General features: G+C 41.4%; 1 protein-coding gene across 4 annotated transcripts in view; it reads right to left on the bottom strand.

Moving 5' to 3' along the window:
• LOC124183578 (sodium/calcium exchanger 1) overlaps positions 1–22,778 on the bottom strand; it is a 1,216,563-nt gene that overhangs the window by 260,262 nt on the left and 933,523 nt on the right. Inside the window, exon 7 of one of the 4 annotated variants that reach the window (XM_046572229.1) lies at positions 17,093–17,141. The exons of the other annotated variants lie outside the window; for them this stretch is intronic. Within the exon in view, the coding sequence (XP_046428185.1) occupies positions 17,131–17,141 (11 nt within the window). The 3' untranslated portion in view covers positions 17,093–17,130. Of the gene's footprint in view, positions 1–17,092; positions 17,142–22,778 lie in introns of those variants that run through there. 4 annotated transcript variants of the gene reach the window in all.

Here is a 22,778-nt window from a genome sequence, read left to right as displayed (position 1 = left end):
TCCCATTTTCGTATCCACAACATTTTCTTACTAATCACGGTTTCCAATCGGTTTTCGCGGAAACCGTCAGAATTGTTGGCTCCGTGACAGAACATGAGGTTGTGAGGCGTTTCACCTGTTGATTGATGAACGGAAGTGTTATAGGTACGTGCCATATCTATTAAAACCTTGTCCCAAGTGTGTATTCTCTCTTTGCAGGCAGTTCGAAAATAGTCTTTCAAGACACTTTGCATTCGTTCTATAGAGCCGTTCGACTGCGGGTGATATGCAGTTGTAAGTGACATGTTTGATATTATAGTGTTCGAGAAAGGAATCGGTCAGCTCGTTACAAAACTCCTTTCCCATGTCCGTCAGGATTACTTTGGGGCACCCGAAGTTACCTATCCAATACTCGAATGTAGCCTTGATAACTACTGTCGCGGTTTTGTTCGCAAGTGGGGCACATTTAATGAATACAGTTATTGAATCCTGCATCGTGAGGATATATCGGTGTTTATTCCAAGATTCGACCAGAGGTCCGACGATATCTATTGAAATTTGATCGTTAGGTTTTTCAGCAAAGGTTTCGAAAATAATAGCGGGTGATTTCATTTGTATCCTTTCCTTTTTATACATCTGACACGTGGGGCATGCCTGGATGAAGGAATGGATATCATTTTCCATACGTGACCATACGGCCGTTTCTTTTACTCGGTCAATTGTTTTTGCTAGGCCGAAGTGTCCATTGATGTCGTTGTGAGCGCTGGTCATGATTTCTTTCTGTTGCTGTTTGTTGGGCACATCCTTTTCTGTCAAGCAAAATGATATGTCTGCACCTGAGTCCTGACGTATCCTCTTGAGATCTTTGATGATTGAATTGGTCTCTTCTTTGGTGGTTTTCTTAGGGTCAATCCAGAAGTATATCTTTTCGTACCTTTTCGGATGAATGTAGTTTCTGAGTTTCTCACGTCTATTAGTCTGATTCTTTGGTATAATCAGGGTGTTGTCAGAGGCATCCTTTTCTTCTAGGGTAATGTTCACCCATTTGCCGTCCTCCCCTTTTTGATTTCGGTTGGGAACGAGTTTGATGTGAGATTTTGTCCTGCCTGTTGTGAGTGACAATCTCTCGATGTCAATGTGGCGTGCGGCAATGTGGTGGACCCACTTGGGATTCCTATCAATGGGTGTGATTTCGTATAGTCCCTTTTCCAATTCGGTGAGTTTTCCGAAGATCTCTTCCTTTGTGCGAAAGACTCTAGATAACTCATCCGCTACTACGTTACTTTTTCCCGAAACATGTTCTATCAGGAATGAGTATTCCTCCAATCTTAGTCTCCAACGCAGCAGGCGTTGACTGGGGTCTACGCAATTTTTCAGCCATGCGAGTGCACGATGATCGGTGCGGATGATGAAGGGTTTATCTGGTGTATTGAGCAAATATACTCTTAGTCTCTTGACGGCCCATACAACAGCACGCATCTCCTTCTCTGTTGTGCTGTAATTCCTTTCCGCATCATTCAGGGTTCAAGATAAGAAATATATGGGGTGGCCGTCTTGAGATAGTACCGCTTCAATTCCATCGTTTGACGCGTCGGTAGTTACGACGTATTGTTTAGCTGGGTCTGATCTCACAAGTATCGGTGGTGTAACCAACTTTTCTTTCAGGGTTTCGAAGGCTTCTTGGCAGGCTGCTGACCAATCCCATGGGGTGTCCTTTCTTGTTAACCTTGTTAATGGTTTCGCTAACATTGGATAGTTTTGTATGAACTTTCGGTAATACCCCGTCAAACCAAGGAAGGATCGAATCGTCTTAACGTTGACTGGAACGGGTAATTGTTGAATCGCTCTAGTCTTTTCCGGATCTGGTTTGCTCCCTTCGTCAGTGATGACATATCCGAGGTATCTCACTTCAGTTTTCATGAAGGCGCACTTCTCTGGCTGGAGTTTCAGGTTACATTGTCTTAAACGCTGAAATACGGTTCTTACATTTCGATGGTGTTTTTCCTCCGTTTCACCAAAAATTATTACATCATCAATGTAGACGCAACAGATCTTCTGATTCAATCCTCTCAGCGCATTGTTCATCATGTGTTGGAAGGTCGCAGGAGCGTTCTGTAATCTGAAAGGCATTCGTTGGTATTCGAAATGCCCGTCGGGGGTTGAGAAGGCAGTATATTTCTTGGAGTCAGCAGCCATGTTGATCTGGTGGAAACCTGCGGCCATGTCGACAGTAGTAAAGAACTTGGCCCTTCCCATGTGATCGAGTAAATCCTCGATTATTGGTATCGGATAAGAATCCTGAACGGTAAGTTCATTAATCTTGCTGAAATAGATCACAATTCTATACTTGGGCTTTCCGTCGGAGCCCGGTTTTTTAGGTACAACCCAAACTGGCGAGTCGTATGGCGACTCGGATTCCGTTATTATTCCTTGTTTCAACATTTTCTCTACTCCCTCTTTTACAACCTGATGATGCAGCTGTGGGGCACGGAAACTTTTCACATTTACAATGCGTTGAGGATCTGACAACTCGATGCGATGTTCAGTCATTGATGTTCCATTGACCATGTCTTCCTCCTGTAAGGCAAAGATATCGCTAAAATCCTGAAGAATATTTCAAATTTCTTTCTGGTACTCCTCCGCTAGGTGTTTCAAGTCGACAGTATGTTGGAGCGCCTGCTCTCTTTTATCACGTGGTTGTTGCCATACACCCAGGGTTGACATACTCTTTACTCGGTGGACTTGGACGTTCTCCAGTCCGAGCTCGATATCTTCGTCTTTAGCGGTGGTGATGATTCCATAAGCCGTACCATGATTGTTCGTGTGTACAATCTGCACCGGGATATTTTCCATGGGCATTCCGTCTTTATAAACCATGCGTAACATGAGATCGAAATTCTTTTCGTCGGTATCGATGGCAATTTTGTTCACCGAATTTGGTTTAAATCGAATTTTTCGGTCGCTAGTAAGGTGGTGTATCTTATTCTTCAGGGTGAGCGTCGAGGCATTCAACTGGAAATCTCGCCTCCTCATGAACGGGTTTCCCATGATTCCATCTTCTTCGTCAGGCACATAATCGTCTGGTATAATGACGAATTCGTCCTTCAGCCCCATGTGAGTTAGTACAGCAATTTCATTCGCGGAATTTAGCGCTTTGCCAGTCTTAAAGGAAATTTTGCGTTTGATAATTAGACAAATTTGTTCATCCGATGGATAAATAACCTTCCGTTTTATGAGGTTTATTGATGCACCTGTATCGACCATAAGGGCTACTCCTTGCTTTGTTTCTCCAAATTTTATTACAGCACACTGTAGTAACCCCTGTGAAACTGAACATACACGGGCTCCTGTTGGCACTCGTCCTCTAGTTCGTACTCCTGTCCCTTTATTTCCTCTTTCTCGGACTGGAGTTCCTCTGACGTGCAATTGACTTGGTCATTGGGCGGTTTGTCTTTGAGGCTGGCGTTTTGAAAATTTGCGTCTCGCTTATTGTCGTTAGTATCACGGCGTTGGTCGTTCTGTGGTCGGCGCGGAGCGTAGCAGTTCCGGCTGTAGTGTCCTCTGGTTCCGCAATTATGAAATACTGCTTGTTGTTCATGGGCGGTCCGATGTGTGTCACAGGTGTGGCATTCACATCTCTGGAGTTCTTTGTCTTCATCTTGTTCCGCTTTATCGTGGTGGTGGACAGACGCTGGTGGTCAAGGAGTTGACCTTGGCGAGTTCGTCGAGGTTCTTTGTTGTACCTGGAATCTTCGCGTATCTGATGCGCTGCCTGGCCCGTAAATTTGGGACTTGTTCCAAAACGTGAGTTTCGAGGCTGTGTCGATACTGTTCATCAGCTGTTGTTGATGCATTCGGAAATTCAACTCCTCGCCTTCGGCTTCTTTCGCGGCCTTCTGGGCTTCTAGTAACTTGAAGTACTGACGGTTTTTGACTTGATGGAATATCCTCGGATTAAGTCCGTACAGATAGTACTGGCACACAATATTTTCGAGATCTTGAAGATTAGGATCGATGTTCGCTCGTAGTTGTTGATTCGAGAAGGCAGCTACGAGGTCTTGGTAGATTTGATTGAATTTGAGATTGTAGGCGTCCACAGTGTCGCCCTTTTGGCCTGTTCTGCCAAGCTCCATATCCAATGTGGTGGCACTTTTCTCGACGATAACGGCTGTTCTTATGACTTCGAGTAAAGTTAGGATTGTACGAGGTCTCCTCTGGTTGATGGTCTTTTGAAGAGCTCCTCCTGTCTTCAAGCTGATTACCATGCTCAAAAACGGGAATCGTTGGGTTGGCATAACTACCATATCGGCGGCTTTTACTTGCATGATCCAAGCGTGTACGTCAATCAATCATCTTGATGGCTTGAAACGCGGGTAGGAAATCTTGCATTGCATAGGGCTCGTCCGCTGGGCGATTTGGTTCTCCGGGGTATCTTCCGGCAGCATCGGGGCGTAGGCTGACATCATTCAAGTAAGCTTTCGTTCGTGCATACGGGCCTGGGTCTCTTGGATCCCGAGGGGGAAGCACGTCTCGGGGTGGCGCAGTTGCCGGTAGTTGAATTCTTGTTTGGTTTCTTCGCGCGAGTTCCTCAATGTTTCTCATTATCTCTTGCTGTTGGCGTAAAGCTTCGGGATCACTCAGCAGCTGGGACATACTGAACGTCACAGTGTCCGGACGACGATGTGGTGAAGTAGCAGACATTTCCTAGGCTCTTCGAAGTTCATCCTCTTCTTGCTGTTCTAGACGACGACGCGGGACCTTGTCACGGGTATTGCTACCAGTACCTTGTGGGATTTCGTGATCCGTCGGACCATTAGGCCACTGTGGACTAGGCCTTGGTGTAAGGCGTACGTTCGGCATCCGTGATAAACGTCGGCTTTCCTCGAGAACGCGTTGCAGTGTCGAATCCGTATCCGACAAGATATCATGGCTTACATGGGCTCGCGCGGTGGAGAATAGGTCGTTTTCTAATGAGCGATTTTGGTGAAGGATCGGTATTGGCATCGCATTTATACCTTGATGGTCTGAGCCTGAATTGTCTGGGGAGCCCACCTCATCGATGCGGGGTGTCGGTGGCAGCAATCGGTTTTGAGCGAGCCCGTATAATGCCGAGTAACGTGGTGGGTTTGTTACGGTCGAGGGAGCTATCTGAGTAGGATCTTTCACCTCTGATTCAACGAGACGCGCGGTATCTAGTTGAATTCGCGGTATCGCTCCGATATGGTTTCCGGGCGGTCTCAAAATATTAGAAACATTCGGATCATCGCTAGTTGTTAAGCGATAATAGTTATTGATTGCTTCTCGATTGGTATTACTATTTGTAAGAGCTTCCTCTTGACGGTTTTCTTCGGTTAATTGGTTATTCGGTTGTTGCATTTCCTGAAACATTTGGTTGGTGACGCTTTCAAGCGTGTCTTCGGGACGCGGAACTGTTTCAGAGTTTCGATTTATTTCCACACTATTGCGACGAATGAAGTCGTGTTCACGGCGTTCTTGATTTCTCAATTGAATAAAACGGGTAACCTCTTCTATAGGCAAATCTTCGCGGCGAGCAAGTTGACGCGCACTTAACCTCTCTCCGTTCAATTGCTCTAGCCCAAGACGGTATCTGCCCATTGCAGTTAAATCATTACGTTCGGTGGCTTCTTGTAGCCTATTCACAAGCTGAGTCATTTGGTTCGCCAAATCCCAAAATCTCTCTTCAAACCGGGATTCAGAAGTGACGGGTTGTCCATCTTCTGCAGTCTCAACAATAGTGGGAGGTACTGCCGATCTCCGGTCATTGTTTTCGTTCACGTCCATTGTGAATTCATTTTCAAATTCACCTTGAGTCAAGCTTTGACTTTATTTATTTGAATGATTCAAGTTTGACCATCAAATTCTCAGTTTTGATCACGATTTGTCCTTCGATAAGTTTATGGTGACTCGAGTAAGTAACAAAATGCTTGTACTTACGCTAGGAGTAGCTAAATTGAGGTGTGAAGCATCACACTCGAAGATCATGGTAGCCGTCGGTACGAGGCTTCGATGTCCTGGAGTCTCTGACAGGCACCGGGGGCAAGAATATAAGAGCGGTTCGAGTCTGAGTGTCCTTATTCTCACTTCACTTCACTTACATGGTTCAAACGCGAAGTTTAATGTATCTAAGGAGTGCAGAATTTTATACTTGCTTCCTTTCCAATAAATACACAAGTTCACTATGGGAATTGTCCAGTGTAGAATCAGGCGGTCCACACTCAGTCCCTGGTTATCAAGTGGTCTACACGCAGACCTTGATTGTCTACGCAAGGCGGCCTTTCACTCTATCCCTTGCTAGGTACAATCAGTAATAATTACTTATAAACGCGTAGCCGAAGGTTCGCGCGTGAATTTATTGGGCTTATGCACTCACTTCCAAAGTTCGTCACTATGATCCGGCCGTTTGATACGCGCGCCGCGTTCGTTGGTTTAAACCGGATCCTGGCAGGATCACCAAATTTGTCATGCAAATATTGCGCAACGATTATATATGTATTTATATGTTTATTCAAACAGAGAATTGAATGATAATTGATAACAACAAATGGTAAGAGGAAGCGTCAACATTACATTATATTAAATTAGACGTGCGTTACGCCTGGAAGCAGCATTGAGACTGCTCACACGGCCTCTCGCCGGGCTCGGCGACAGTGCATATGAAGTGCATAATCGCGTAATTTGAGCACTGCTGCCGATAAGAAAGCCAAGCGCATAAGGCGGGCTACGCTGCATGATAAATTTTGTACTCATCTGAATGATCCCCGGCATGTTCCTACGAGAGGATATAAACTGTTACATTTCATTAGAAATGTTCCAGCTCCATCACAGTGGGGAGGGTGTTCAGTGCCTGAGCGTCGTTTTGTGCCCGTGTCATTGCGATCTCCGTGCGAGCCGCGCTCGAACGATTCGTCTCGGCAGAGATGCCAAATCTTGCGTAGACGAGGAGGCGAGCGCGCATCACGCATTTTTTAAAACAGTCTAGTCACGATCGTTAATGACGCCGTGCGTTCTCTCGTACTACGACTATAAACGAGAGGCCCAAATATACTCTCGTATACGTTCGCTCTACGGAGTAAGGTAGATGAGTACGGCCCGAGTGTCTCTTATTCTACACGGGACCGAGTGCCCATACACACATACCAAGGGTCTTGCACCCTTTCATCATACAACGAGCCCAAGCGCTCTTGGTGTATTACCAACACCAATTATACTCTCATATACGTTCGCTCCTCCGAGTAAGGCAAATGCAAAATCGTATGAAATTCGATCGAATCGAATAAAGCAGAAATCGCAGTACGAAACGCACTCCAGATCGCGGTGGCATGAGCCAAACGGGCTGTAACCGGCATATACACATTCATATACACAATCGATATATTCACGGGTGCGACATATGCCTTTATACGTTTACAAATCAACGTTCATACGTCGTGGGTTTTTATGCCGCAAGGCTTTTCCCACAAGGGCCAATAAACATTCATAATTCGATGGCTCAAACGCGAGAGTTTTTTTACAAGAAAACCTCAACCTCTATCCTTCACACTAATAAAAAAGGTTCAATTCAAAACTACGAGGCAACTTCACCTATGAAGAAGCTTCGACTATACAGTCGTTCAATATCTTGACTAAGTGAAGCAAGGTCCTCGTCTCGTTCTTCACTTCCAGTCTGCAATTGAGCTCTATATAATTTTGTGAAATGGTCATTTCCGTATCTCAATTTGAGCGCGGTGCTCAGTTTTTCAAAATCGGAAATTTCTTTCTCTGATAATGCTGTTAAAACATTTAAAGCCGGAGTCCGAAGAGAAGAGGCAAGGCTCATGGCGGATTCATACTGATTATGCTTTTCAATGGTGTCAAATTATCTTTCGTACTCTGCCCATGGAATTTTTTTATCAAAAACGGGCGGTTTGAGAGAACAAAAACGTTTCTGGAACATTTGAGAAAAAACCCCAGGAATTCTTGAATTATGCAATTAACTCAAATGAGAATAACGTGTCTGAACGTGAAATGGCGCCTCGGAAAAGCTAACCTCGTTTTCTACCCTCGGTGTTTAAATTGAGGAATTGTATATTTCCCTGATAAAAGGGAGAAGACCTTGAATTGTGAACATCTTGGGAAAAAGCTTTGATAGCTGAGAATGTGTTTCCAGTTCAAAGTCTGAAACAAGACTGTTTTTACAATAGTGTTGGTTGACGCAGTAACCTTATTCTTTTTAAAGACATAAGAGGTTTATAAGCCTCTTTCATCTATGATGACTACTAGATCATTAAAAGGGGGCAAGACGGGTTATTTTACCCTTTGTAACAATAAATTGTAAGCTCAAAATTGGATCAGTCCCTTTTGTTTTCAAAATTTGATCGCGCTTCTGCTGCAGCGCTTTCCCCGCACTGGTGTGCTAGGTATGTCCGGAGGCTCAGCGTCATACAAATCCATCTTTTCGTCGGCTTGTTTCCGGCGCCATGTAGTAGCCGCAAAAGCTTCAGAAGCAAGTGCTTTCGAAACTTTGTCTCGCTCTTCACCATTCAAAGGCCGTTTTGTCACATGTTTGACTGAAGGATTGAATCGCGAGACACAACACTCCAATCGCACGGGCGAATTTTTAGGAGGCCTATTGGCAATGGTCGCTTTGAAAGTTGCTTTGCAGTCTGGGCATTTGGCATCAATAGTCACATAAATACCTGTCTCCGAAACCGTACACCTTTTACACATAAAAGCGCAAGGTAGTTTTGTTTTTTCACGGATGAATGCATACATCTTCGTCGTCTATTTGTTACGTCGTAGAGTGCTATAATTTCTTTGGACCTTCGTTGTTAATTGGCAAATCACTTTTTCGCAATCTATATCGTGTTACGTTGCTTGCGGTATTTTAATATCAAAATTGATGTCTGTGCCATCATTTGACTCGTTTAGAGATTCGTTATTGTCAATTGAAGATGATGTTATGTCCATGGGACAATGCAAACCATGGAAAGAAAGAAGTTCCTCGTGAATATGAAATCTATTGAGTAGTATAACCGTTGTAACGTGGCATTCTCGATGCGCGTACCAAACGGCTCCCCGAACCCTAGATGAGGCTCGAAATTAGGGATCCCGCGGATCCGACCGCTAATCATTGCAAAAGAAGAGTGCCAGGACAAAGGTCACGCATCCGAGACTTTGAGAGGGGGGCATTTTCGGTTTAGCGAATACGACTTTTTTAGGATTTTTGTTTATTTTTTTTGTTTCTAGTACACGCGACATCGTACACGAGATCGGCGGCAATTTCAAAAAGCCTTATCGGATCACAGTCGCGACGGATCGCGACGAAAGGAGGGCCTCTCACGAGGCTACGGAGAGAGCGTCAACGCAGAGCTCTGCCACGAGGGAAGCCAAGGCGGACGAGATTCCCGTGGGTGGCCGGCGAGCCGTAGCCTCCCCTCACCATGCTGACGTCAGGTAACCTTGCGAAGTCGTTACCATGCCACTGTCAAGCTACGGGATATCAGAGACTGTACAGCCGATCAGCACCCCGCCACAGCGGGTGCCAACTATAGCCACAAGTTAGGCTATAAGAATTTCGGAAAGAAAACACCAATGCGAGCAGGAGAGTTTTTCACGACGGATAGCGCCCATGTTCGGGGCATGTTCAAATTCCAGCTCCAAGTTACGAAGAAGAATGAAAAGTAGTTGCGTGTGTCATGGCTGAGACTGGCGTAGGCGAGTTCTTGGTGTGGTTATGAAGCGGTGAGCGCTATTACTTCTTTGCGAGCGCATTTTGAGTGCAATTTAGATCGGCGCACCGGTCAACGGTTGGCCAGTTCCTCGTTGAGTTAGAGTAGCACTCGAAATTTGTTTGCCGATCTCCTTGTTGATGGCAGTAGCCTGAGTTCTCGCGATAAGGCGGAAAGTCACTTTTGTATCAAATTGAGCGCAGCCAAACTCCGCTGCCTGGGTTCAAGTCGAGTCAGCTTAGGTAAAAGTGTCACCTCTCGTGTAGGTCGCGTATCATCATGCGTGGACGCTCGGATTAGCGGAGCGGCTTGTGAACTTTTCGGGAGTTGCAAGTACCATGAGTACGGATGCGTTTCGATAATAGCTATATGATTAACGGGGGTACCGGCGTAATTAAAACTAACAGCTAGAGATACGATTAGCGTGTCGAATCAGGTTTGGTTTTAGGTATTGTTCTTGTGGATGCGCTTTGCAGCTTGGCGATTAACGCTTTCTTTCGTAGAGGACGATAGCGAATAGCGCATCAAGTATTATTTGGATCCTATTGTTTTTGATCTAGTGGTTTATTGTTGAGTGGTGATTAGCGCTGTGGATAGTGGAGGACGGTCGCGGTTAGCGCGTCGAGTCAAATTTTGTTTTTAGTTTTTGAGTTATTGTTTATCGTGAGGCAGCGACTAGCGCGCGTAGGCATTGGATGCCGTCTAGCTTTAGTCATTTCGTTTTTCTTTCTGTTTTATTATAATTATTTTTTTTTTTTTTTTAAATCTACGTATTTGATTTTGAACTGCGAAGAGCGAATTGTGAATTATTATTTCTATTGTTTTGCATTTTGAATCGCGAAGAGGGACGTGTGGATTATTATTTATTTTTTTTTTTTTGTATTGCCGCTGGCTGGAAATATATTATTATAATTTGATGTTAACTTGGTAAAATAACGTATTGGTGTTGCGTACTTCGCATATATCTCTCTACCCAAAAATTACCCCTTCCCTCGCCGCGGTACTGAGTTCCCTAGTATATTGTCGCGGCATAGCGTGTTGATGATTTCGAGGCGTGTTTATCATGCCAGGCACCCAACAAAACTTCGCGATATTGTTTTTAGATCCAGGGTACATCGTGGACGCCGAATTATTGTGCACGCGGTAAGTTCTCGGTCATTTGCTCCGAGTGACTGCATTCATCTAGAACGTGACGGTAATTCGAGCTCATCAAGTGTTCTTTTAAAGCTTTCATGTGAAGCATTGTTATCGAAAGAAATAGTCTGATTAATTACATATAATTTATTTTTTATACATATACAAATGATTTATATATTTTTATACATATATAAATTATATATTTTAAAATTGTGAAATATTATAATTATTATATTATAATTTATTATATTATATTATTATTATATTATAATTATATACACTTCTCGCAAAAATTAAGGGAACAACAAAATTTTCGCAATTTTTTGGTGATTTTCAACAGGCTGTATTTCAGTGAAAAATGGTCGTGCAACAAATAAAAAAACTAAGCTTTTGAAGCTTGAAGGCTCTAGTTTTTCAATTTTTTGGTTGAAAATTTTTCGAAGCACGATTAGCCATGCAATCCTTGGATAAAGCACGTAGAAAAAATTTTCAAAATTTTGTACACTTTTTTTTTTGCTCTACTTTTGCTTTTTTTGCTCTCTTTTTTAGCTGAATTAACAGGCTATGCGACCTATGCATTGGTTTAGCTCGGAAAAATTTTTCCATGCCCGTAGAGCGAAAAAAAAAATGCAAAAAAATTTTGAAAATTTTTTCTACGTGCTTTATCCAAGGATTGCATGGCTAATCGTGCTTCGGAAAATTTTCAACCGAAAAATTCAAAAACTAGAGTCTTCAAGCTTCAAAAGCTTTGTTTTTTTATTTCTTGCACGACCATTTTTCACTGAAATACAGCCTGTTGAAAATCACTAAAAAATTGCGAAATTTTTGTTGTTCCCTTAATTTTTGCGAGAAGTATATATGTGGTGCTGTCGGGAGGTTAGTAAACGGATGACGCTAAAGATTGTGGTTGATAGTGATATGGTACTGACGAACTGTTTATTATGAGAGAAATCGAGCTACAAGAATTGGATGGTATAATAGAGATGCGAAAACAGGGAAAAAGACGAAGCTAGCTAGTAGATGCGTATGCGCCGAGCACGGTAAAGACTGGTTACAGATGAGGAAAAAGTGCAAGCTCGCCCCCGAGTCGAGGCCAAGGGTCGCGTCGCGCCATAAATGCCACATGTAGGGAAATTCCCGGCGCGGTCGAACCCTTGGCTCTCGGCTAGCGCGGCGAGGCCCGGACACGCGAAAGTTAACTGTAAAGGGCAATAGTTGTAAAAAGACAGAAATGGAGAAAAGGAAATATTGTGAAAGATTTTTCGCCGGCTTGCTGGTGGATGTCCGCCACAATATCATATATATTTATAAAATATTATACATATATAAATTATAAATTATAAAATGAAAAATTACAAAATATTTATATAGTTTTTATACACATACATATACAAATGATATTTTATACATAAACAAGTTGCGGTAGGTAAAAAGTTTTCTCGTCCAATACAATAATTTCATAAAATATCAATCGCGATATGCGCAACGATTGGAAGCGTGAGTCCTGTTTTAAGCGTCCCGCCTGCCTGTGGTTGTCAGTTCCAACGGCTCGTTGCTAAGCACAGCGCAAACGCTCCCCACTTTACCGCGAAAGAATTCCCCTACTCTCCACTACCCTCGCACGTCGAGCGTTGTGCTCTCCCTCACCATCGCACAACAATGTAACAATTTTGGCTCAAAATACCTGACACATATTAGTTTTGGAAAAAGTTTCTATTTTCTTGTTTTAAATTTAGCCTTACGTGATCTGGCAATGTTCATTTTTTCAATAAAGTTTGTGAGAATTATCATTTGAATAATTGTCTCGTATATTATTATAAGTATATTCAAGGTATTCCTCGACTGAAATTAAATTACCGTTTATATTATTTATTTCTACGTGAATATTTCTATATGGGTTTATTTATTCATTCATAATTCATTTACTAATTTCGTTGTCTTAGTTATTTATTAATGGAAAAAGCATCTGTGATTCTTAAGAAAAATTCAGCAAAGACTTTCTATAAAATAAATAGTACAGAAGTCGTCAATAAAATACACTTCAATTTTATTTTATTCATAGATATTCTGCATCAAAATCAAAATTTTTGAGACTCGTGCGATTGTCGGTAAACAATTTGAACTACTTTTCAAATGCAAACGATAATACTCTTATTGAAGAATTGGCATTCAATGGATATTTATGTAGATCATTTTTTAAAAACTCTTGGACTTTCTGTAGCCAAGCGGGAAGAGGGCCAATTTAGATTTGTAGGATGTTTGAGTCCTCGGGCTGCACAACTCAGCAAAAGTAATACATTGCTATTCAAATTTTTCTTTTTTTTAGATTAGGAAATTGTGTACCAAGGACGTAAAGTGATTTTTTTAAGGGATCGTCTTACTGTGAACCTTCGAAAAATCACTGATTTCCGCGATTTTTTATTTAATGTTGTAATAAACTAATCGATCTGGTTTTTTTTTTATAAATAAATACATTTATGCCGAATACATAATGATTTTTTTTACGTTCATTTATTTAGTGTATAATAATTGAATAAATTGTTGGAATGACACGTTAAAAAAAAAGTCCTGTACGGTGTACACGATTGCGACCGCAATTTTGATCTGAAACAAAAATTTCGAAAAGATTATCAATCTGTAGTAAAATCGTTATCGCACCATGGAGGTTTTTCTTTTTTTTTAAATTTGACAAAATGGCGGTGGTTTGAACAAAAAGTATCGAATTTGGCCCTTTTTTCGACAGTTTTTCGTAAAAAAAAATTGGAAGATTAAAGCTTCCATAGAGCGTTAGAGAATGACGTTAAGAATGTTTTCTCAAAATTGAAAATAGATATCTTAAAAACTCTTCCTTTGAGAATGTACACCGTTTTGAAAAACACCATGCCAAAAATTACGCGTTTCAAGATTGAAGTCAGAACAGTTTGGATCAATCGTTTACTTACGATCAATCGACGATGGCAGGTCTTGATTTTTTTCTTGGGGGTTTCACTCGTATGTCTATCCATGGTGAATGTCAAAAATGAACTGAAATGCTTGAACAGTTTATTCTGCGAGGTTATAGAACCCAAGCACCTTAGTACACGCGCAGGTAGAAAAACCGTTCCCTTTCTACAAGAAACGCTGTAGCGACCGTAATAATTTCAAATTCAATTTAAAAATTTGAGAGAATGTTGAAAACAGTGTATACTATACGATAGTGCAGAAAAAGAGAAAAACGATTTTTTGAAAATTTCACACCGAGACGATCCCTTAAGCCGAGGAGAAGATTCTTTTTTTTGATCGAGATTTTTTTGTACCTGCATACGACACCAGTAGGTACAAGTTGAGCACAACTCAGCACAAGTGGGAGATTTTCGAATTTCTCGAAATTGTCGAGATTATGGAAATGGTTGTCACTACTCGAGGGATTATTCAATCTAACAGGGGTGAAAGCAGACCGAAGCGAGCTTTGACTTAACCGAAAGATGAAGCCCTTGCCTAACACAACTCAGCACAAGTCATAGATTCTAATTTTTGATTTTTTTTTTAAATATATTAATTTTTTTCGTTTTATTTTTATTTCGAAACAGAAAACGGCACAGGCCAGCACAAATCGAGCAAAACTCGGCACAAGTTGTAGATTTTTGAATTTCTCAAAGTTATCGAGATTTTTGAATCGTTGGTCATGGCCAGTGCTGGGCAAAATTGTAATAAAAAATTAACAATTACTAATCACTAAGGATAATTTTTAATGACATCGAATTCCATCGAAATTATTTTCAGTAATAATAATTGAATCGGAGTTCAGTGAAATTACTTTTGATAATCGTAATTGACTCAGAGTCCATCGAAATTATTTCCAGTAATTGTAAATGAATTGGATTTCATTAAAATCACATTGAGTAATTTGAATTTAATCAAAGTTTATCAAAATTACTTTCAGTGATTGGAATTTAATCACAAATCATTTCAATTATCCTCAGTGATTGTAATGAAATCAGATATTATTAAAATTCTTTTTAACGTTATTCCTGTGAAATAATAACAAATAGACAAATAAATTTACTCCGTTTTTGGAGTATTCAAATGGTGTGATCGGAACGAGTCTTTCACAGTCAATATGTGAATTGGCTATGGTTACCAAAGTTTTTTGGGTAGCTGATCGAGGATTTCACATTACTTTGAAAAATTAATTTGTTTAAATAATTTGCTTGACCAGTCAATGTGAATATGTAAGCTCCATGAAGTTCCCGATGTTTTCGGAATTTGAAATTATGTTGAGAATTCGACATTTCGTTTCCAAAGGTAATTTGTTTGAATAAATTATGAAAAACAATTGAAATTTGAAAAAAAAACATAATCATTTCCATTAATTGTAATGGATAACAGAAAAATTACAATTGTTCCAAGTAATTGTAATTAGTGGCAAAAAAATTACAATTTTTTCAAGTAATTTTAATTGACAACAAAAAAATTACAATTATTTCGAGTAATTGTAGTTGATAATTATAAAATTACAATTGTTAATACTAACTGTAATTGGTAAATCAAAATTTATAATTATTTTCCGCCATTGTCATTAGTTACTAAATATTACAGTTATTCACAGTAATTGTAATTTACGGGTAATGAAATGACGAAAGTAATTTCTGCTGCCCAATTCTGGTCATGGCTCGGTGTATTGTCTATTTTTAAAACGGTAAGGGTGTTCCGGAGCGAGTTTTGCTGTCGGGAAAAGTTTGAGCCTTTCCCTAGCACAACTCATTAAAAGTAATGAATTTTATTCTTTTTTTTTTATTCTTTAAAATGTTTTTTATTTATTTTTTTTGGGAAAACTAAATACGGCACAAGTTAGCACAAATTGAACACAAATCGGCACAATTTGAAAAAAGTTGATATTCTAAAAGTGCTGGGCAGGTCGTAATTTGGTTTTTTCAAAATTTCTGCAAAACTGTTGAGGGATTGTTTTACGGCACAAGTAAGCATAAAAGGAGCCCAACTCAGCACAATTTTGAAAAATATTAATTTCGAAAAGTGCTGGGCCAAGTTCACACACATCAATTATTCGGAATTATACCATTACCTGTATCGAGACGGCCTGGCGCAATGCAGGTAGCTCTTTGCAGGTTCTGGGGCCCTAACTGAGGGTAAAGGGATTCTGTGAAGAACACGGTGTCTGAGATTCAACGTTAAATTGCCTTCTTCAGTTGAGAGTGGTAGTCGAGGCTGCTTGGAGTGTCGCGTCCCTGCCTCGTGCTCGGTGGCTCGTGTCGACTGCAAGTCATATCAAGCTGGAACCGCCACATTCGAAAATCGAAAAATTTCCTATAGAATAATTGAGGGCTAATTAGAGGCCAATTAAATGCTCTATTTTCGAATTAAATGCTCCGCGTTTTTTAAAAAAAAACTGTGGCGGTGCCAGCTCGAGATAAACCAGACTTAAAAAAAAACGGGAACGAGGTCAAATTTCGAAAAAGTGTGAGGGCCATAATTAAAGGCTAATTAAAGGCTCCCGGAAAACCACCTGCTCGAATTAACTGCTCCACCCCTGGGGGTGGAAACCACCAAAAAACTCGAAAAATCGGTGCAACTCTTGGACGCAACAACTTACAGAGTTTGTACGCACGTCACAATTACTCCGGAATTAAAGGCTCCCGGAAAACCACCCGCTCGAATTGAGTGCTCCACCCCCGAGGGGTGGAAACCACCAAAAAACTAGAAAAATCCACGTAACTCTCGGACGCAACAACTTACAGAGTTCGTACGCACGTCAAAATTACTCCAGAATTAAAGGCTCCCGGAAAACCACCCGCTCGAATTGAATGCTCCACCCCCGAGGGGTGGAAACCACCAAAAAACTAGAAAAATCCGTGTCACGCTTGGACGGAACAAGTTACTGGGTTTCTAGAGGCGTCAAAATCACTCTTCAGTCAACGACTCTCGATACACTGCCCCCACAAATCAAATGCTTCACAGTCTACCCACAAGAGTGTGATGGAGACACGAACTTGGCGAATCAACGTAGCAGATGGATGAAACGGGAACCAGGATTTTCAATGCGAAAAATTGCTCGTGTCGCGTGAATTCGTTACAATTTTTGTGTCTTGTACTTTGATTTCAGCATCGTCACCAACGGACGTCATCCCAGCGCAAATGAAGCGTTGTTTTTGCAGTTATTGATTTCACTTGTGTGGATTGCTGGTGAGTGATGGAGATTATTTTCTATGTACCTTAGTCCACACTATAAACATTACTCGTCACCGCCACCGACGTCACCGTCACAGCAGCTTAGCCCTTCCTTCTCTTTTCAGAGGCTATCTAGAAAAATAGACACAATGGTCTAAATTGTGCTACAGGCTTGAGAAAGTGAGTGCGTTGTATAAAGAAAACTCCTACTCCAATTTTCAAATCTTCAGAAGCTGCCAATTTTTTTTATGGCCTGGGAGTCAACGATAGCCGGGTCATTTTGGCAACATCAATTTATTTAATGAATTATCCGTGTAACGTATAATAGTAATATGAACATTCTCCAACGCACCACCGTGACGAGGGCTCACGGGAGAGCTTTATTGACGATTAAAAATCAACAAAAAAAATTCATAAACGCATAAGCTAAAGTGTTCTTACACATTGATTGGAATATAAGAATTTCACAAAATATCGTTTCCGCCTGAATTTCACGACTGAACTCGTCTTTCACCCATATAAGCAGGCGTAAAAAAATCTAAAAAAATTTGTATTATCAAGGATGAAATTAATTGCGATGCTTTTTTTCATAATAACAAACACGAAAAGAATAGTGTTTCACCTATAAGATACAACGACGGTCGTCCAGGACTATGAAACTGCGTTGGGCATGCGGCACCTGAGCGACGAGGTTAGAACGCTGCAACTCTACCTGCCTTAAAGACGATCGTTGGTGTTCTGAATGATTGGAAGACCATCGTGAAGCTGTTTTTTCCATGTTATACGTTTACTCGGTGAATAAATTCTAACTCTGGCGGATAGTTGTAATAGATCTTTTACCGTAAGAATCGAGACTCAAATATACTGGTAAAATGCGCAAAATTCCACCACTTATGCGGGTGAACGACAAGCGTGTCGTGAAATCCAGGCGGAAGATGATATTTTTCTAAGTTTCTTATGTTCCATTCTCTACAAAAATGTGTCTATGAATTTTCCGTACGGCGCATCGTTAGCTAGTGATGAAAATCAGAATGAGCCACAAACAATTTTCTCCCATGTAATCCTTATGAAAAATGGAAAAGTGCGATGCGCAACCTCTTAATGTTAAGATTGAGAGCTAAAATTTTGAAAAACGTATTTTCGTGCTGAAATGGAAGTTCTCAACTTGTTTGGAAGTAAAAAAAATTACTTTTTTTATACTATCTAGCTGTACATTCAAAATAGTTGTAAAATTGATTATTCGATATTATTATGAATGTGACTTATAGTTAAGACCTCAAGAAACAAGAAGATATTTTTCCAGTATTTTGGGTATTATAAAGTTTTAAGTGGTTTAATGTGCCGCGAATGCAAACGGCTCATGTTTACCTTTGGCGAGGTACGAAAAAACGGAGTATGGTTTCAGGATGAGGGCTTACATAGCTTTACAGCACATGATGTGATTGCAAATATGTCGATATATTGTCGATTGATGTTCCCAACACAGAAGAAAAGTTAAAAATGGCAGTTTTGATTATTTTAAAACCTTTTGCAATTGAAATATTTCCCGAGATGTGCGATGCCATGATGGCTAACATCACGGTCGCCTACACACAATCCACATTCTACTGAAATCATACATGCTATGAGTACTAATAGCTAATTTGTTGAGTAAAAATGATTTTTGCCTACCGATGAGATTTAATATTAACAATGTGTACTTATAACCAATTACTGGCGAATAAAATTGATGAATTTTTGATACATAATGGAATTTAAAACAGGTCAATTAAATGAATTTACCCGAAGCGCTTGCGCATTGACAAGCTTTTTTTGCTAATTGTCGAAATACCCTCTGTTCGCCTGCATTTTTGTGATCATGATTAATTCATATTTTATTATTGATATTTTTACTATTAATTATTACTGATTTACGATTCTGATTTATGGGTGGATTCAATTCAATGGATCAGGGGCGATAACGTCGGAAATGAACCAAGTCAACATAGAGTGAAATATGTTTTGGATGACGGTGAATGGATTATACGGGCAGAACACATTATCGCAGCAAAGTTGTGAGCGAAGAACAATTTTCAACAATGTTGACACCTGATCCAATAGCACTCACATTTATTCACCAGCACGAAGTTATGGGCAAAACCAGAAATTACTCTATTTAAAATAGTCTCGGGAATCATGGATTGAAACGGGGTATCATGATTCCTGATAGCGACAAAGTAGTGAACTTTACTGCAAAACGGTCCCGTGAAACTTGAATTCTTTTGTACTACTAACAGTACAGAATGATCAGTTTGATCGTTGACAGAACATGAGATCAACTGAACACTTGAGAATTTTGTGTACCCTGAAATTCACTCAAATTTCTCTGCTGATTTTTGTAGGGCTTGTGTTGTTGAAAATTTTTCTGTTATCTGAGACAATTCAATAATGCATTGTTCTGAAGTGACCGAAATCTAGAAATTAGAACAGATTACGTCAACTTGTATGGATTTTCTGAAACACAAACTTTTGGACTGTGCAGCGGAGAGCCTATGATTGAGAGATTAATGTAACGCCTCCAAAGACCATCTAACTCAATCCGTCCAAGAGTAACACCGATTTTTCTAGTTTTTGGGTGGTTTCCACCCCTCGGGGGTGGAGCACTCAATTCGAGCGGGTGGTTTTCCAGGAGCCTTTAATTCTGGAGTAATTTTAACATTCGGACGAACTCTGTAAGTTGTTGCGTCCAAGAGTTACACGGATTTTTCTAGTTATTTGGTGGTTTCCACCCCTCGGGGGTGGAGCACTTAATTCGAGCAGGTGGTTTTCCGCGAGCCTTTAATTCTGGAGTAATTTTAACACTCGTACGAACTCTGTAAGTTGTTTCGTCCTAGATTTACACGGATTTTTCTAGTTTTTTGGTGGTTTCCACCCCTCGGGGGTGGAGCACTTAATTCGAGCGGGTAGTTTTCTGGGAGCCTTTAATTAGCCTTTAATTATAACCCTTACACTTTTTCGAAATTTGACCTCGTTCCCGTTTTTTTTAAGTCTGGTTTATCTCGAGCTGGCACCGCCACAGGTTTTTTTTAAAAAAACGCCGAGCAATTAATTCGAAGATGAGCAATTCCAAGAGCCTTAAATTAGCCTTTAGTTATGACCCTAACACTTTTCCGAAATTTCACTTGTTTTCCGTTTTTTTTCGGTGTGGCGATTCTAGGTTTATGTCAAGCTGGCACCGCTACAGGTTTCTTTTAAAAACGCGGAGCATTTAATTCGAAAATAGAGCATTTAATTAACCTCTAATTAGCCCTTAATTAATCTATAGGAAATTTTTCGATTTTCGAATGTGGCGGTTCCAGCTTGATCTGGCTCCCGTCCTGTCTCTTCCAAAAATTGCACTAGCTGCTAACCTTCTGAGTTTATTTTCCTGTTCTTTGATTTCCTACTCCTACTCTCCTCCTCTCCTTCTTCCCAGCATCCTCCCCCCTCCTGCCCTGTCCTTGCATTGAAATCGCCTCTTACTATCACTTTTGTTCCTCCATCTGCCTCTTCTGCCCGCTCCTTCAATTTCCCTATCTTCTCTTTTAGATCCCCATTTACGTATATTCCTATGACTAGCCATTTTTCCCCCCATACACTTATTTTTCTTATTATCATCCCCTCTTTTACCTCTTCTCTCCCTCCCACCCCGCTTACTATCTCCTTTCTTACCTCTGATAGCATTCCGCCTATTGCTGTTCCCTTCCTATTTCTTTTGACCGCATAATGCACTTCCCATTCATACTCTGCCGGCAACTTATTCCTCATCCTTTCCCACCCCTTCTTCTTTATTCATGTCTTCATTGAAAATATTACATCCCACTTCCTTAAACCCCTTCAAAAATCCTCGTACTTTCTCGCAAGCCCCGCCACATTCCAGAATACTACTTTCCAACCCTCCTTTTCCGTCTCACCCACGCGCCTCTCTCTCCTCCTTCTGTCCCGCACCCCCCGCCTCTACCCCTCCCCACTACCCATTCCCCCGACTGCCTTTCCCTACTTCCCCCGACCTGTGCCTCTATACCTCCCTTTTGCCTTTCCTCGCTTGTTGTCCTATCCCTATCACCTTTCCCTGCTTTTCCCCTCCCCTCCCTTTGCCCCTTTACCCTCTCTCTCCCTGCACCGTCCCTAAGCACCTCTCCTATCTCATCCCACTTACACATTTTTCCTTCTATCCAAATCTTTGCATACCCTATTCTTACGCTGTTTCCCCTTCCCTCCTCAATAGCTGCTATCACCCTTAAATTCCACTTCATTCTTCTCTCTGCCCAGGTGAGATCCTCCTCTATTCTTTCCTCCCTTTCTCTAAGAAGGCTTTTCCTTTCCATTACCTGCCCCTTTTGCTCCCTGTTCCATAGCCTTGCTATCCATATCCCCTTTTCTCCCCCCTTTTTCGCGCCTACCTCCCTTATATCCTTTACCTCGACCTCTACCCCTATCACCTACATAAGCTTTTTCAACCCTATTAAGTAATCTTTTCCCCTCCCTTCTCTATTCTCGCTTCTCTCAATACTATAGTTCCCCTTCCTTCTACCCTTTCTTTTCTCTCTATGGCCCACTCCATTTCTTTTAACCTATCTATTGTTACCTGCGCCACTTACGCATTACCCTGTCCCTCTCTCTCCCCTCGCCTTCTACTCTTCTTTTCTAATTCTGCCAGCCTTTCCTTCACCCTTTCCATCTCCCCCCTCTCCGATCTTCTACCTCTTCTAATCTTTTACCTACGTCCCTTATTGTTTTCTTTATCTCCCCCCTCTCTGCGTCCTATTGCTCTTCCCTTCTAGTCATTTCCCCTTTAATCTTTTCTATTTCTTCCCTAAGCCCCCTTCCCTGCCCTTTGACCTCCTCTAACCCTATCTTTCACTCCCCCCTAATTAACCTTAGCATATCCTGTATACTCTCTTCCTCTTCCTTCCCTTCCGCCCCTGCTTTGCCCTCCGGCGATCGGTGAACTTTCCTGCTTTTCCCAAATACTCTTTCTCTTTCCTGTATCTCATCTGCATCCTCCTCCCCTTTTTTCCCTACCTCCTCCCGCTTTCTCTTCCATAAATCTATCACCGTCGTCGCCGATCACAGGCTGAGACTCCTATCCCTCCCTATCAATGCTACTGCACCCAGCCTACCTTTACTTTTTTCCTCCTCTACTCTTTTCGCCCCTTCTTTCTGGCCACCCACGTTACTCATACTCTTTCGCTTCGCCACCGCCTCCTACCTTATCTGCCCGCCGCCTATCTGTCTCTGCTCTATCCCCCTTCCTACTCTCTAGATGTCACCGCCTATTCTTCTGTATTATCTTTCCCCCCTGCCGTCCGCCAGGTCTCTCCAACTAACCTCAAAACTCTCACCCTTTCCTCACATGTCCGTCCCTTCTGTTCCTGCCTCCCTATTCCCTTCACCCATCTGCCCGTCCTGATCTTCTTTGCTTCTTCTCTGCCCTATTTCCTTTCCTCCTCACCTTTGCTATCCTGCAAATTTCAGCCTTTCCACTTACACTCCTTCTCACACCTGCCACTCATATCCAAACCAGAAATGGAAGTCAAATTTTTAGTGATATATTCTTGATATCTGTTGAGAAATGTGGATTCATGCATATTTAGAGTGTGTGACTGTATGAGTGAGCATGCGTACCGAGCAGCGCAATACATGTGAGTAGAAAGAGAGAGCGATGTAAGTCAGAGCGCGACGTATGGGAAGCAGACGTAAAGGGAATATGGATGCCGATAAGCTTGGCACGAGGTCGATTGTATAGCG

The sequence above is a fragment of the Neodiprion fabricii genome, chromosome 5 (genome assembly GCF_021155785.1).
Source record: "Neodiprion fabricii isolate iyNeoFabr1 chromosome 5, iyNeoFabr1.1, whole genome shotgun sequence".
NCBI lineage: Eukaryota > Metazoa > Arthropoda > Insecta > Hymenoptera > Diprionidae > Neodiprion > Neodiprion fabricii.
The sequence above is the reverse complement of the archived record's forward strand: the minus strand, read 5'-3'. Positions and strand labels throughout refer to the sequence as shown.